A 17,959-nucleotide genomic window follows, 5' to 3' on the forward strand; every position below is an offset into this window, starting at 1 on the left:
TTACCTGTATGGTGGGCAGTGCGAGCCTTTCACGGGTACCGCTCCTTCCGTCGCGGCTCCGGGCTCTACTTTGCTGCTTTACCTTCGGGTGTTCTGTGGGGCCAGAAGACTTGCAATATCCTGCCCTCCGGGTATAACTGATGGGGCTTTAGTACCCACGCTGCCTAGGACCCTAGCGTTCAACTTCCTGCGCTTGGTCCTGAGAGAACTATATCCCAGCTCTCTTCCCAGAGACCATCTTCACTCTTCTCCTTACTTGTTCTGATTAGTTACACTTTGTGTGTGTCTGTGCGTTCCTAACTCCTCCTCCAGGCCAGAATGCATAGGGAAGCTCCCCTCAAACCGGGTTCTTGAGCTCCCCCTTCTGGTCCGGAGTAGGAAGTGTTAAATGCTGATGTACCTTGCATGGGAGACCCCACCCCCCCTTGCTTCCAGGCATAGCATCACCCCCTGTGAGGAGGGCAATGTTACTGTGGCAACCGGACCACTGGGGTGCCACACATACTTCTGCCATCTTACAATATACATAAATAATACTCACCAAGGCCTCACAAGCTTGATCGTCACAGTGTTCAGTCTTTCTCACAGATCCAGTCTGGTCTTCAGCATCTCAAGAAAAATGGACACCACAGCATCGCGTAAGGACTAGTCAGTGCTGAAGGCGACAAAAGACCCAAAGGGATCTTAGAAAAAGACAGAACACTGTGCAGATCCGGCTGTGAGGACCAGGAGGGGAGCTGTGTGAAGAAGGAAAGGGCCGGGGAGTGGTATCATTTTTTTTCCATCTGTAAATTTGTCCCAATTCAAAATGAGAAATTTCATCCAATTGATTTTAAGACTGATTTCTCAGTTGCAAGAAATTAAGAAATTCATCAATTTCAGTTGTTTTATTTTTTTTTAATTTTATTTTTGCTTTTTTAGAAATAGCGCCACACCTATTCAGAGGTTGTGTGTGGTATTGCAGCCCTTTAATGGCATGTAACTGCACCACCAGACACGACCTGCAGACACGTGTGGCGCTGTTTCAGATGGACAGCTGCTCTGTATACTCCATGTGCAACCACTATTACTGAGTAGATGAGAAAGAAAAGCAGCAAAGTTCTCATATTTGTTTTAGTCATGAATGGGAATAAAAACAACACGTAATAAAGTATTAGGAACTTACCGAACGTATTATTTAATAATCTCCCGCTGGTTCTACTTACTTTGGGTTTTTAGTATGCTGAAAAATCGGAATGATTTCGGTCCCCTGGTCACACTGCGTCAGTAAGGTACGTAATCTCTCTGTCAAGCAAAAAACAAGATGAAAACCTCACTACATGATTATACAAGGATAAAGCAACACCGGCATTTTGTGATGTAACGCTAATATATTCCACCAGTCACCAAAGTCACAAATAGATTACTGACCATATAATTACTAAAATACTGCTGCAACATGTGGAAAAATAGACTGTAGTTTACATAATACTGCCCTCTATCTACAAGAATACAACTACTATAATACTGCCTCTATCTAGAAGAATACAATTACTATAATACTGCCTCTATGTACAAGAATACAACTACTATAATACTGCCTCTATGTACAAGAATACAATTACTATAATACTGCCCCTATGTACAAGAATATAACTACTATAATACTGCCTCTATGTACAAGAATATAACTACTATAATACTGCTCCTATGTACAAGAATATAACTACTATAATACTGCCCCCTATGTACAAGAATATAACTACTATAATACTGCCTCTATGTACAAGAATATAACTGCTATAATACTGCCTCTATGTACAAGAATATAACTACTATAATACTGCTCCTATGTACAAGAATATAACTGCTATAATACTGCTCCTATGTACAAGAATATAACTACTATAATACTGCTCCTATGTACAAGAATATAACTACTATAATACTGCTCCTATGTACAAGAATATAACTGCTATAATACTGCCTCTATGTACAAGAATACAACTACTATAATACTGCCTCTATCTAGAAGAATACAACTACTATAATACTGCCCTCTATCTACAAGAATACAACTACTATAATACTGCCTCTATCTAGAAGAATACAACTACTATAATACTGCCCCTATGTACAAGAATACAACTACTATAATACTGCCCCCTATGTACAAGAATATAACTACTATAATACTGCTCCTATGTACAAGAATATAACTACTATAATACTGCCTCTATCTAGAAGAATACAACTACTATAATACTGCTCCTATGTACAAGAATATAACTACTATAATACTGCCCCTATGTACAAGAATATAACTACTATAATACTGCCCCTATGTACAAGAATATAACTACTATAATACTGCCCCTATGTACAAGAATATAACTACTATAATACTGCCCCTATGTACAAGAACATAACTACTATAATACTGCTCCTATGTACAAGAATATAACTACTATAATACTGCTCCTATGTACAGGAATATAACTACTATAATACTGCCTCTATCTAGAAGAATACAACTACTATAATACTGCTCCTATGTACAAGAATATAACTACTATAATACTGCCCCTATGTACAAGAATATAACTACTATAATACTGCCCCTATGTACAAGAATATAACTACTATAATACTGCCCCTATGTACAAGAATATAACTACTATAATACTGCCCCTATGTACAAGAATATAACTACTATAATACTGCCCCTATGTACAAGAATATAACTACTATAATACTGCCCCTATGTACAAGAACATAACTACTATAATACTGCTCCTATGTACAAGAATATAACTACTATAATACTGCCCCTATGTACAGGAATATAACTACTATAATACTGCTCCTATGTACAAGAATATAACTACTATAATACTGCCCCCTATGTACAAGAATATAACTACTATAATACTGCCCCTATGTACAAGAATATAATTACTATACTACTGCCCCTGTGTACAAGAATATAATTACTATACTACTGCTCCTATGTACAAGAATATAACTACTATAATACTGCTGCTGAAGCGGTTGAATGTATTAATTCAATTGGATTGGTTATGTGAGATTCATCACACATAAAGAGATACAATACGATGTGACAGTATGGAACTGAGTACAAAAAAGATAGTAAGACATGCGAGTAGAAGACTCTTTGCGGTACGTTGCGACTCGCGTGGACACCTAACATGACCTATAATTTTATCTCACAAATAAGATATGCAGACTCTATTAGCTCTGAATGATTAACTCCCGGTTTCGAGAGGAAATAGACTTTCCTGGGAATTATTCATAATATCCAACTAGGAGAAGCGCGACGTGTCAGGGGCTCCTAACCTCATTAGCTGGAGGAGATAAATATTGTCATCAGAGCCGAGCAGCTGTGACAGTGAGGATCTACCGCCCTACTCCTACAGGTATATATAGCAAGGTGTGAAATTGGGTTACTCTACTTCTTGCTCTGCTGGGTTAATACAAGATAAGTTCCAATGAGAAGAAATAAGAATTTTTGTGGAATTCTTTACAATTTGTACTTTATTGGGAAATACTTTATTGAATGGTTGGAAGGTCTCCAGGCCACCTTAGACCTTAGGCAACAGGGACCAGTTAGGAGATCAGTCTGCTCCTTCCAGTGATTGGTGAAGGTTCCAATGTCCCAAAGGTGGACTTGACGACCTACTGTCATGATGATGTGACTGCAGGTGTAACGCCTGGTCATGGGAGGACTCTCAGCGAGCAGATGTAGCACCCCTGAAGCCATCAGGGAGCTACAAGGTTCTGCATCCTCATCGAGATGCAGGGCCTACTGCCTAGGAACCCGGACGCCCAGTGCCGGTAACATACAAACACTTCATAAAATCCCAGTTTTTCCCCAACAATCCCCCATACAATGGTACCCAGCTAGGGTCGGACCAATGGATGGCCGCCTAGAGGTGGACCCAGTCCACTAGTTGACCAGATAGGAGGGGTGGACTGTGGAGGGTAGAGAGTAAGACCGTGTGAGTTTGACAGTGGACATGAGGAGACGGACTGTCTTGCAGTGAGCAGTAACCTGGTGCTCAGGAGGGTAGTTGCCGGTGGAGTACGGTGGAGTACTCCCGGAACTACGCACCAACGGGGTACAGGACCCTAGGACAAGCAGATGCTCCAGGCAGGCTTGTTAACACCTGCAGAGTGAAGGGACCATCTAGGACCTCGTTGAACCTAAGAATCCAAAGACTCCGTAGCAACGGGAGAACCAGGGACAGAACTAGAGACTCCAACCCCACAGGGTTTCACACTACCATCAGGCGGATAGCAGCGGAGAAACAACACCAGACGGGGACTCCCAGTTGCTTTACGCTACGGGGACCCACCAACCAGAGACAAGTGCAGGGGAAGAAGGCACCAGATTATTAAACTGGCACTGGGACTAAGGGAGCCTAAGGTGAAACCAGCCGGCCTCGGGTGACCAGTTACCACGAGCAAAAGTGAGTAAAACCCAGTTGCACTGAACTCTTGTGTGGACTACCTTCTTCCAACACCCGTCACATCAGCTACCCTCTGGGGCCCGGCCCTGCTTGCGGAGGGCCTACCATCCAGGCTGCCATTAACACCAGCCCCAGTAGCGGACATTGTGCAGCGGCGGCTCCATCCTCATAGCCCCAACACTGTAAGTGGCGTCACGTGTGAACATTAACCTAATCCCCTGTAAATATTCCCCTTTACAAAAAGGGCCCAGGGCACGGAACCGGGCAACGGCGACCAAAGTGACATTCCCCAGATATACACTGCCCGGGACCGAGTACCCCATATCCCTGGGCGACACACAGACACAGAAGGTACATCAGGGTAGTGTTACACGAGGGAAGGGGAGGATCCTAAACGAACGACGCAACACCCAGGACACACCAGGAAAACAATACAACGGTAGGTCCTTGCACTAGGAAGCAGTTCCAATATATTAGAAAACCCGGCACACAATTGAAGAAAAGGAGAATATCCAATCAAGTTGCTTTTAATATGCTGGTATTTTATTCGTGAAAAAATTCAATGCAGTCAATGTGTGGCAAAACAAGCAGGGTGAGGTCCAACGTTTCGGCTCATATGTGAGCCTTCACCAGGGACATAAGATGCCGTTTAATATTATAGTATTAAGGAAGAGTCCTGCACACACAGTATATGTGAAACGTAATGTAGGATGGGGGCACAGCACAAAGCTATAGAAAATCCGTGATTCGAAATGTAGTCAGGATAAAGGATTATACGGGCAGTGTTAGGGATATAATGTGTATTATGTAGGGGCTCACATCAAAAGGATGCAATAAAAGGTGATTGCAACAATATGACGATGGGGTACGTCAAGAGAGAGAAGCCTGTGGACTGTACTTGATGACCATATAGTAGGGGAATCACCCCATGTGTTTGGCAAGACTAATCAAGAGACGGTATACAGACCACAAAATGCTAGGTGACCATGTAATAGGGGAAACACCCCATGAGATAACCAGGCTAATCAGGAAGCGGTATAAAGACCGGGGTAATCCGGGATGCCTATTGCAGCATGTGACCAGATAGAAGGAGTTTCCCCTATTACATGGTCACCTAGCATTTTGTGGTCTGTATACCGTCTCTTGATTAGTCTTGCCAAACACATGGGGTGATTCCCCTACTATATGGTCATCAAGTACAGTCCACAGGCTTCTCTCTCTTGACGTATCCCATCGTCATATTGTTGCAATCACCTTTTATTGCATCCTTTTGATGTGAGCCCCTACATAATACACATTATATCCCTAACACTGCCCGTATAATCCTTTATCCTGACTACATTTCGAATCACGGATTTTCTATAGCTTTGTGCTGTGCCCCCATCCTACATTACGTTTCACATATACTGTGTGTGCAGGACTCTTCCTTAATACTATAATATTAAACGGCATCTTATGTCCCTGGTGAAGGCTCACATATGAGCCGAAACGTTGGACCTCACCCTGCTTGTTTTGCCACACATTGACTGCATTGAATTTTTTCACGAATAAAATACCAGCATATTAAAAGCAACTTGATTGGATATTCTCCTTTTCTTCAATTGTGTGCCGGGTTTTCTAATATATTGGAACTGCTTTTTCTCCCGAGCACCGATCCTCTTTGTAGTAGAGCGCAGCTTATCTCTTTCTTGCACTAGGAAGGGCAGAGCGGGGTCACCTCCTAACACTCACCTCAGGCTGATCCCTACACTCCCTAATATCACTAGAAGGGTTCTTCCCCCGGTGCGCTGATCACATGCCTAGGCCCTCGCTAACCCTAAACATACCCTGGGATGCTAGCCCCACTTTTAAAAATAAGACAACACGAGGTAAGACAAATGGAGGGGAAGGACACAACAAAAAGCACTCCAAGGTTTCTTCTGTAAGGAACTTCGCAGCTGCAATAGAAATAACACCACAGCTATGCAGTGACAAGCTCCTTCAAAATGATCAGCATAAATCGAGCTATAGCCGGCATAGGGTGGTGTGAAGAGTGGATATTAATAGCAGAAGAGAGTAGCTGCAGCTGAGATTACCACTACCTGTTAGATCACTGCAGGATAGAAATGGACCTTAAAGAAGTTGTCCAGTTACCAAAACTGATTTTTTTTTTTCTGATATATCGTGCTAATATGTGCCCCTCAACACATCTATTATGTTTTTTCAGCAAAATTACCTTTTATTGTGCACCAGCAGCACATGCTCATTGCTGGCTCCAGCTCTGATGGGGTTAATCTCTCCTCTGACTTCCTGTGTTCAGTTCCTACAAGTCCCAGAATTCTTTGTGGCTCTAGGGCGGTGTCTAGCTTATCTAACACACCCATTGTCTCTAATACTCCCACTCTGCTCTCCACCCAAAGCCTCCTCCCTGCCTCTTCCCAGTGGATGCACTGAGAGAAATCAGAGACAGCAGCAGCTCTGCACAGCCAGGGGAAGAAAGTGTGTGTGCGCGTATATACAGTGTGTGTGTATGTGTGCGCGTATATACAGTGTGTGTGTATGTGTGCGCGTATATACAGTGTGTGTGTGTATACACAGTGTGTGTGTGTGTGCGCGTATATACAGTGTGTGTGTATATACAGTGTGTGTGTGTGTATATACAGTGTGTGTGTGTGTGTGTGAGTGTGTGTGTATATACAGTGTGTGTGTGTGAGTGTGTATGTGTGTGTGTATATACAGTGTGTGTGCGTATATACAGTGTGTGTGTGTGCGCGTGTATATACAGTGTGTGTGTATATATATACAGTGTGTGTGTATATAGTTTGTGTGTGTGTATATACAGTGTGTGTGTGAGTGTGTGTGTGTGTGTATACAGTGTGTGTGTGTGTGTGTGTGTATATACAGTTTGTGTGTGCGTATATACAGTGTGTGTGTGTGTATATATACAGTTTGTGTGTGTATTGTGAGGTAGCACGGTCGGCTGCGCAGCAGAAGACACGGGATCCAGGCATCAAGGTTCACAGCACACGGTTTAATATTCAAACAAAAGTCCACAACAGTACACATGTGCCTCTCCGGCAGAAAACTCAGGGATACACATGTGCCTCTCCGGCAGAAAACTCAGGGAGTTGTGTTCACTCCCTCACACCTGGCACACCCGCCCTTGTTCCTGTTTCCTTTTAACCCTTCTTTCAGCCTGTAGGGAAACAGCATTAACCCTGGAGTGGAGTTACTTTCTATCATGGAGTGAGCACAACCGGGGCGAGACATACCGGCCGTCATAGATAACCCCGGTCACAGTCTCACATACCCCCCCCCCCCCTCAGTTCAAGCGTGCGGGGTTGAACTCCCGCCATCAAACACGGGCCGCGGGACAAGGCATCGGCGTTGCCCTGCAACCTACCGGCCCGGTGTTCAACCGTAAACCGGAAGTTCTGTAGAGAAAGGAACCACCGGGTAACCCGGGCATTCCGTTCCTTGGCGGACCTCATCCAGACCAGTGGAGAGTGATCCGTCACCAAGCGAAACTGCCGTCCCAGCAGGTAATAGCGTAGGGACTCCAAGGCCCACTTGATCGCCAGGCACTCCTTCTCCACTACGCTATAATTCCGCTCGGGAGGGGTGAGCTTCCTACTTAAGAAGGTGACGGGGTGTTCCTCCCCCTGAACCACCTGAGACAGCACTGCCCCCAGGCCGACCTCAGAGGCGTCAGTCTGTACTATGAACTCCTTCCAGAAATCAGGGTTTACAAGAACGGGCTATCCGCACAGAACCCCCTTCAGGGCCCGGAAGGAGTCCTCGGCCTGCGGAGTCCAGCGCACCATGACGGACTTCTTGCCTTTGAGAAGGTCCGTCAAGGGTGCTGATAGTCCCGCAAAATCTTTTACCAAACCTCCTGTAGTACCCCACGATACCCAGGAAGGCCCTAACCTGCTTCGTGGTCAGGGGTCTAGGCCACTTCTGGATCGCCTCAACCTTGTTAATTTGGGGCTTAATCACTCCTTGGCCTATCACGTAGCCCAAGTAGCGGGCTTCCGTGAGTCCCAACGCACATTTCTTGGGATTGGCTGTCAATCCGGCTGTTCGAAGCGCGTCCACCACCGCTTGTACCTGTTCCAAGTGGGTCTGCCACTCGGAGCTGTAAATAATGATGTCATCAAGGTACGCTGATGCATACGCCTGGTGGGGTTCCAGCACCAAGTTCATCAACCTCTGGAACGTGGCCGGAGTGCCATGTAACCCAAAAGGCAAGACAACATAGTGGAAGAGACCCTCCGGCGTAACAAAAGCGGTTTTCTCCTTGGCGGACTCCGTCAGTGGCACCTGCCAATACCCCTTGGTCAGGTCGAGCGTGGTGAAATATCGCGCCTGTCCCAGCCTATCAATCAGCTCATCCACCCGGGGCATGGGGTAGAGATCGAACTTGGATATTTCGTTCAATCTCCTAAAGTCATTGCAGAACCTTAAGGAGCCATCGGGTTTTGGTATTAGGACAATGGGACTAGCCCATTCACTCCGGGATTTTTCGATGACCCCCAGGCGTAGCATTGTCTTCACTTCCTCTGATATGGCTTGTCTTCGAGCCTCCGGTACCCGGTATGACTTCAGGCGTACCTTCAGGTGAGGCTCGGTGACAATATCATGTAGTATCAGACTGGTCCTACCAGGCAGCTCGGAGAAGACATCGGGGTTCTGCTGAACCAGCCGTCTGGCCTCTCGCCTCTGTGTCTTGGTGAGGGCTTCTCCAATCCTTACTTCCGGTTCGTCCTCTCCGGAGGTCGCTGGAGCCGGATGTGAACGACCCGAAGAGGAGGGAGATGGGGAAAAAACAACCATCAGGCTTTCCCGTTCCTGCCACGGTTTTAATAGGTTGACATGGTATATTTGTTCAGGTTTCCGCCTACCGGGCTGCAATACCTTATAGTTGACCACCCCGACTCTTTCCTTTATCTCGTAGGGGCCTTGCCACTGAGCCAGGAATTTACTCTCCGCCGTGGGGATTAAAACCAACACCCGATCCCCGGGTTTAAAGGTCCGCACGGTGGCTTGTCTATTGTAGCGGCCGCTTTGCGCGGCCTGAGCCTCCTGTAAATGCTCCTTCACAATTGGCACGACCGCGCTTATGCGGTTCTGCATTCCTAAAATGTGTTCAATCACACTTTTATGGGGGGTGGGCTCTTGCTCCCATGTTTCCTTTGCCAGGTCCAACAATCCCCGGGGATGTCGCCCGTATAACAACTCAAAAGGCGAAAACCCCGTGGATGCCTGTGGCACCTCTCGTATGGCAAACATCAAATAGGGAAGCATCATATCCCAGTCTTTCCCGTCTTTGGAGATCACCCTTTTGAGCATGGTTTTCAGGGTTTTATTGAAACGCTCGACTAAACCGTCCGTTTGAGGATGATACACAGACGTACGCAACTGCTTGATCTGGAGTAGCCGGCATAGCTCTTTGGTCACTTTAGACATGAATGGGGTCCCCTGATCCGTAAGGATCTCCTTGAGCTATAAGCTTCGCCGCAGTATGTCTGAGAGGTATCGCCTCTGGATACCGGGTGGCATAGTCAACGATCACAAGGATGTGTTGGTGCCCTCGAGCAGACTTTACGAGGGGCCCCACCAGATCCATCCCCATCCGTTCAAAAGGGACTTCTATAATGGGTAACGGTACCAACGGACTGCGAAAGTGGGTCAGGGGTGCGGTAAGCTGACACTCCGGGCAGGTTTCGCAGAACCGTTTTACCTCCCCAAAGACCCCGGGCCAATAGAACCTTTGCAATATTCGCTCCTGCGTTTTCTTGACCCCTAAGTGGCCACTCATCAGGTGTTTATGAGCCAAGTCGAGGACCCGCCGGCGATACGGCTGGGGCACCACCAACTGCTCTACCCCCACGCCCCGTATTTCATCTACCCGGTAGAGTAAATCCTGCTTAAGAGCGAAATGGGGGTACCTTACCTGGGCACCGGGCAGCTGTGCCACCCCGTCAACTACTGTCACCCGACTCCGGGCATGTATTAATGTAGGGTCCTGGAGTTGGGCTGTCCCAAACGTATCCGGGGACGCCTCCAACTCCGGGATGGGCTCGACCGTCTCAGCCTCTCCTGCCAATACCTCTAGGGGCGACCTATCGGGTTCACATTCTGTCCCTATCATGGGAACCCCTACGGCAGGCGTCCCGGATTCGGGATTGTCGGGCTCAGGTCCCGGACTGACCAATATCTGAGGGGACTTAGGAGGTCCCTTCCATAAAGTCCAAAAATAGGGCAGATCCCTTCCTAGGATCACGTCATAGGGAAGAGTGTTAATAAGTCCCACCTCATGTTGCACCTGACCGCAAGGTGCTGTGATGGTGACAATCCCCGTGGGATAGTCTCGGCGGTCCCCATGTATGCAAACCACCCCCACGGTTCGTCCTGTGGCCTTTACTTTAGCCCTTAGGGTTGATCGCACAAGGGAATCCAACAAGCCTGTAACCGGACATCCATTCACCTGTATTTGGCACAAGTGGGGCTCAGTCTCTGGGGAGACCAGGTCAGCGGTACACACCACCTGAGCATACATTGAACCCCGCCGGGTAACCCCACAATCCATGGGCTCCGTGGTGAGTGGACACTGGGCTTCCATATGTCCCACCCGCTGGCACCGCCAACATCTAATAGGGAAGGAAACCCCCTTGACGAGTTGTCGTTTAGGGTACATAGCCTTCCGGACCTCAGGGACGGCGGGCGCGGCCTCAGACGGGACGGTAGCGGACTCCTGCACCGGTGTCGGCGGTGGGTCCTTGGCCCTAGGCTTGGAGGGGCCGGACCGACGGGCGGTACGCAAAGTCTCAGTGTCCCGTATCAAGTCCTGCGTAGCCACATGCCGCTCTACCAGGGACACTAATTGGTCCAGGGTACTCGGGTCGCCCTGTCCTACCCACCGTTGAATGGTGACGGGTAAAGTGCGCACAAAACGATCAACTACTACCCTTTCCACCATTTGCGCCGGGCTCAGAGTGTCAGGCTGCAACCACTTTTTTACGAGATGCAATAAGTCATAGGCCTGGGAGCGTACGGGTTTGGCTTCCTCATAGAACCACTGATTTACCCACTGAGCCCGTACATAGGTATTCACCCCCAACCGAGCAAGTATTTCGGCTTTCAAAGTCGCATAGTCTATGGCGTCCTCGGTACAGAGGTCCAGATACGCTTTTTGGGGCTCCCCCGTCAGATAGGGCGACAATACCTCAGCCCACTGGGGGGTCGGCAGTTTTTCCCGCTCGGCCACCCGCTCAAACACCGCCAGGAACGCTTCCACATCATCCCCCGGGGTCATCTTTTGCAACGCTTGTCTCACCGCTTTCCGGACGCTGCCGTCGTCACCCGATCCCGGGGTTGTTGCTGCCGGTCCGGCACGGATCGACTTGGCCAGGAGGACCATCTGTTCTTGGTGCCTCTGTTTCTGCAATTTCAAGGATTGCTGCTGATGATCCAACGTCCGGAGCAGGTGTGCATTGGTCTGTTGTTGCTGTGCAGTAGCCTGAGCCAGCTGCTTTAGTATGTCCTCCATGGCGTCGCCGGGTTTGGGCTGTAGTATAGCCGCTCGAATCCAGGACATGCGCTGCTGGGTCACCAGGGATGGATGCTACACCTCACCGGGCTGGCATGCCCGCCGATTCTCCACCATATGTGAGGTAGCGTGGTCGGCTGCGCAGCAGAAGACACGGGATCCAGGCACCAAGGTTCACAGCACACGGTTTAATATTCAAACAAAAGTCCACAACAGTACACATGTGCCTCTCCAGCAGAAAACTCAGGGAGTTGTGTTCACTCCCTCACACCCGGCACACCCGCCCTTGTTCCTGTTTCCTTTTAACCCTTCTTTCAGCCTGTAGGGAAACAGCATTAACCCTGGAGTGGAGTTACTTTCTATCATGGAGTGAGCACAACCGGGGCGAGACATACCGGCCGTCATAGATAACCCCGGTCACAGTCTCACAGTATATACAGTGTGTGTGTGTATATACAGTGTGTGTGTGTATACAGTGCGTGTCTATATACAGTGTGTGTGTGTGTGTGTATATACAGTGTGTGTGTGTGTGTATACAGTGTGTGTGTATATACAGTGTGTGTGTATATATACAGTGTGTGTGTGTGCGCGCGTGTATATACAGTGTGTGTGTATGTGTGCGCGTATATACAGTGTGTGTGTGTGTATATACAGTGTGTGTGCGTATATACAATGTGTGTATATACAGTGTGTGTGAGTGTGTGTGTGTGTGTATATACAGTGTGTGTGTGTGAGTGTGTGTATGTGTGTGTGTATATACAGTGTGTGTGTGTGCGCGTATATACAGTGTGTGTGTGTGTGTATATACAGTGTGTGTGTATATACAGTGTGTGTGTGAGTGTGTGTGTGTGTGTGTGTATACAGTGTGTGTGTGTGTGTATATACAGTTTGTGTGCGTATATACAGTGTGTGTGTGAGTGTGTGTGTATATACAGTGTGTGTGTATATACAGTGTGTGTGTGTGTGTGTGTATATACAGTGTGTGTGTGTATATACAGTGTGTGTGTACAGTGTGTGTATATACAGTGTGTGTGTGTGTGTGTGTGTGTACAGTGTGTGTGTGTGTGTGTATACAGTGTGTGAGTGTGTGTATATATACAGTGTGTGTATATACAGTGTGTGTGTGTATATACAGTGTGTGTGTGTATATACAGTGTTTGTGTGCGCGTATATACAGTGTGTGTGTGTGTGTGTGTGTGCTTATATACAGTGTGTGTGAGTGTGAGTGTGTGTGAGAGTGTGTATGTATGTGTGTGTGTGTTTGTGTGTATATACAGTGTGTGTGTGTGTGTGTATAATGTGAGCGTGTGTACAGAAATTATGAATGTTAGTCTGCGCAACATCTGAAAAAAATTATTGGGGAAAAAAAAGTGAGGGGGTGATGAGATTTCTTTTTTCCCTCTTGCCTAGTCTGTGTGTCGTCCGTATCATCCGCAAACCGCATGTGACCGGATCCTGTGGATTAAATGTGCAGCGCATGCAACCGTTATTTTACCGGATCCTTCTGCAGCGGGACACAGAATTTATCGGCCGGCGCTGGAGTCAGCTGACTCCTGATCTCACAGCCCGCACACGCTGCAATGGCTGTTAGTGGGCTCATTCACATGACCGTTCCGTCTGTCCTGGTCAGTTCCTGTTTTTTTGCGGCCCCACAGACAGGACCATCTTTTCAATGTCTTTTGTGTAGGATCGGATGGTACACGGTAGCACTTCCATGTGCATCCGATCCTACAAAAAAAAACACATCGGATGCCGAATGTCCGCTCCGTTATTATGGAACATGTCCTATTCTGTTCCGTAATAACGAACCGTGACTCAATACAAGTCAATGGGTGCGCAAAATTCTCGGAAGCAACACGGAAGCACTTCCGTGTGACTTCCGTTGGGTGCCCGTGCAGTCAGTGTCCCGCTCCAGCCCCAGCCCTGTGGCTGCCCGCTCAGCAGTGTCAGCAGCGGCCCGCACTGCAGTGTCAGCAGCCGCGGGGATGACAAGCGCTACCGTCAGGAGGTTAGTAAGTTTATTACCTACGGTGATGAAGTCCTGCCCTCCTGACGTCAGCGGTCGTCACTGCCTTCTATGCCCGCCGCTTGTCACATCACCTCTCGCTGTCGACCCGAGACTGTGACTAGTGGGGACGTCACGGGCCGCTCGCGATACTTGGTTTGTGAAGGCGGCGGTCATTGAACTCGGTGCCAGCGCTGCTGTCAGGAGTTCAGCGATCATCGCAGGTAATATACCTCACTAACCTCCTGATAGCAGCACTCGTCATGCCCTGCAGTGACCTGGGCTGACCTATTGATGTTAGCTCAGGTCACTGCACGGCTCTCCAAGCCAATGGGGAACATTGTGTTCTTCATTGACTGGGACATTGGTATGGATCATCGTGGGACCCCCTTGTATTACACCAGACCTGGATTTGTTTTTCTTTCTAATAAATTGGTGAAAGAGGGAATGTGTTGGGCAGTGTTTTTTCAAATAAAAATGTATTTGTTGTCTTTTTTTTTTTTATTACTGCCTGGGTTGGTGATGTCGGATATCTGATACACGCCTGACATCACTAACTCCAGGGCTTGAAGCCAGGTGACATTACACATCTGGTATTAACCCCATATATTACCCCGTTTGCCACCGCACCAGGGCAACGGGATGAGATGGCGCGAAGCACCAGGACTGGCACATCTAATGGATGCGCTACTTCTCGGGCGGCTGCAGCCTGCTATTTTTAGGCTGAGGAGTGTCCAATAACTGTGAACCTCTCTAGTCTGAGAATACCAGACCACATCTGTCCGCTTTACCTTGGCTGGTGATCCAATTTTGGGGGACCCCGTGTTTTTTGTTTTAAATTATTTATTTAATTTAAAATAACAGCGTGGGGTGCCCTCTGTTTTGGATTACCAGCCAAGGTGAAGCTGCCAGCTGTGGTTTGCAGGCTGCAGCCGTTTGCTTTACCCTAGCTGGCTACAAAAGATAGGGGGACCGCATGTCATTTTTTTTTATTATTTATTTATTTTTGGCTAAATACAAAGCTAAGCACCCCTGAGTGCCACATGAAAGTCACAAAAGGGTGCCAGCTTAGAATATGCAGGGGGGTAGGACATTATATATGTCTTTCTTATCTATCTATCTATCTATCTATCCAGCCCTCTATTCATTCATTCATTCATTCATTCATTCATTCATCCCTCTGTCTCTATATCTATCTATCCATCTCTATATCTACTCATCTATTTATCTTTCTTGCTGCTTCCGTTTTTTGCGGTCCGCAAAAAAACCGGAAGGCACGCAGATGTCACACGGATGTCACACGGATGCCACTAGGATGCATCCATGAAAAAAAGGACCGTTTTTTGTGGCCTGCAAAAATGGAACGGTCATGTGAATGTAGCCTTAACAGCAGTCGCTGCCTGCTGCCGGTCACATGTGACCGTGTGCGGGCTGTGTGTGCGGGCTGTGTGTACAGGAGTTCAGCTGAGTTCAGATCAGCTGACTCAAGTTTCGGCCGATCAGGCTGGGGCCACACGGGGATTACTGCGATCCCCTCGCATTACACTCGGCTCACGCTCAGTACAGCAGAGCTGAGTGTCATGCGAGTGTCCCTGCGACTGAGGTCCGACTCTGCGAGCAGACCTCAGCTGCGGGGGGCGGACCGGCACTCGAGGGGTGGGCCAGCACTGAGGAGGGGTGGGAGGGATTTCTCTCCCTCTCTCCTCCGTAGTCCACCGATGTACCGCAAGTGCAGTGCGATTTTTCTCTCACCACATACACTTGAATGGGTAAAAGAGAGAGTCTTGCATTACAGTCGCAGCACGCTGCGATTGTTTTCTCGGTCCAATTAGGGCTGAGAAAATAATCGCTCATGTGTGCTGACACACAGGCTAATATTGGTCCGAGTGGAATGCGATGTTTGATCGCACTCCACTCGCACTGTTTTTCTCGCCGTGTGGCTTAGACCTTACTTGTTCTATGTCCCCCTGCATCCATCGCAGCGTGTGCAGGCTGGAGTTCAGCTGAGTTCAGATCAGCTGACTCCAGTGCTGGAGTGAACTCCGCTGACCTCACAGCCCGTACACGCTGCAATGGATGCAGGGGGACACAGAACAAGTAATCGGCCGACACTGGAGTCATCTGATTACTTGGGATGAATTGAGCAGTAAAATGCTCTGGTGCTCGATGAGCGAAGCCCATGTCGATTTTTTTTTTTTAAAAAAATTCATTAAAAATAAAAAATAAAAAAAAAAATCACATTGTTTGTGGGCTCCCACTGCATTTTCTATTGTTAAGGGTAACCCAAGCAGCTACTGGCTGCTAACCACCGCTGCTTGGTGTTACTTTCACTGGCAATAGAAATCCAGGGAAGCATTTTTTTTTTATAAAGGTTTTTGCCTGAAAACTTTTTTAAAAAAATGAAGTGGGCTTCGCCATATTTTTGTATGCTAGCTAGGTACAGCAGGCAGCTACGGGCTGCCCCCAACCCCCAGCTGCCTATTGGTACCCGGCTGGGAACCAAAAATATAGAGAAGCCCTTTTTTTTTTATGAATTTCATGAAATAATTTAAAAAAAAAAATTACATGGGCTTCGCCGAATTTTTGAGTCCAGCCAGGTACAACTAGGCAGCTGGGGATTGGAATCCGCAGTGAAGGGTGCCCAAACTTTCTGGGCCCCCCGCTGCAAATTGCAGTCCACAGCCGCCCCAGAGCTTTCATAGAAGCGCCATCTTCTGGCGCTGTATCCAACTCTTCCAGTGGCCCTGGTGGCAGGTGGCACACTGGGTAATAAGGGGTTAATACCAGCTATGTTTTACCAGCTGGTATAAAGCCCGAGATTCTTAATGTCAGGCCAAGTTTGACCTGGCCATTAAGAATCTCCAATAAAGGGTTTAAAAAAAAAAAAAAAAAAGACCACACAGAGAAAAATACTTTATTAGAAATAAATACACAGACACAGTAGGGACTCCATGTTTATTAGGCTATGTGCGCACGTTGCGTAAATTCATGCAGTTACGCTGCGCTTTGCAGCGCAGCGTAACTGCATGCGTCCTGCGTCCCCTGCACAGTCTATGGAGATTGTGCAGGGGCCGTGCGCACGTGGCGTCTCAGAGCGCAGCGCTTCGGCTACTGCCGAAGCGCTGCGCAAAAAGAAGTGACATGTCACTTCTTTCCTGCGCTTTGCCGGCAGCTCCTGCTCTGTCTATGGCAGGAGCTGCAGGCAGAGCGCATGGAATCGGCGCTCACTACGGACATTTGTGCAGCGATCTAAAGCGCACATGTGCTCTTCAGATCGCTGCAGAAATATCTGCAGGGCTAGTACGCAACGTGCGCACATAGCCTTACTCCGTCTCACCCCTCCACGATGGAGAGATTTCTGTACTCACCATGCCAGGAGAGAGCGAGGGAAAAGAGAGAGAGAGCGAGGGGGGAGGAAAAGAAAGCGAGGGGGGGAGGAAAAGAGCGAGGGGGGGAGGAAAAGAGAGCGAGGGGGGAGAGGAAAAGAGCGCGGGGGGGGAAAGAGAGCGAGGGGGGGAAGAAAAGAGAGCGAGGTGGGGAGGAAAAGAGAGCGAGGGGGGGAGGGAAAGAGCGAGGGGGGAGGGAAAGAGCGAGGGGGGGAGGAAAAGAGAGCGAGGGGGGGAGGAAAAGAGAGCGAGGGGGGGAGGAAAAGAGAGCGAGGGGGGGGAGGAAAAGAGAGCGAGGGGGGGAGGAAAAGAGAGCGAGGGGGGGAGGAAAAGAGAGCGCGGGGGAGGAAAAGAGAGCGCGGGGGAGGAAAAGAGAGCGCGGGGGGGAGGAAAAGAGAGCACGGGGGGAGGAAAAGAGAGCGCGGGGGGGAGGAAAAGAGAGCGTGGGGGGAGGAAAAGAGAGCACGGGGGGGAGGAAAAGAGAGCGAGGGGGGAGGAAAAGAGAGCGAGGGGGGAGGAAAAGAGAGCGAGGGGGGGAAGAGAGCGAGGGGGGAAGAGAGCAAGGGGG

General features: G+C 48.3%; 1 protein-coding gene across 1 annotated transcript in view; it reads right to left on the reverse strand.

The window, feature by feature from the left end:
* The window catches only part of NOX4 (NADPH oxidase 4), a 369,265-nt gene that overhangs the window by 67,100 nt on the left and 284,206 nt on the right, over positions 1-17,959 (reverse strand). Inside the window, exon 13 of the mRNA XM_075334714.1 lies at positions 1,206-1,284. Coding sequence (XP_075190829.1) covers positions 1,206-1,284 — 79 coding nt within the window. The remainder of the gene's footprint in view (positions 1-1,205; positions 1,285-17,959) is intronic.

The sequence above is a fragment of the Anomaloglossus baeobatrachus genome, chromosome 2 (assembly GCF_048569485.1).
Source record: "Anomaloglossus baeobatrachus isolate aAnoBae1 chromosome 2, aAnoBae1.hap1, whole genome shotgun sequence".
NCBI lineage: Eukaryota > Metazoa > Chordata > Amphibia > Anura > Aromobatidae > Anomaloglossus > Anomaloglossus baeobatrachus.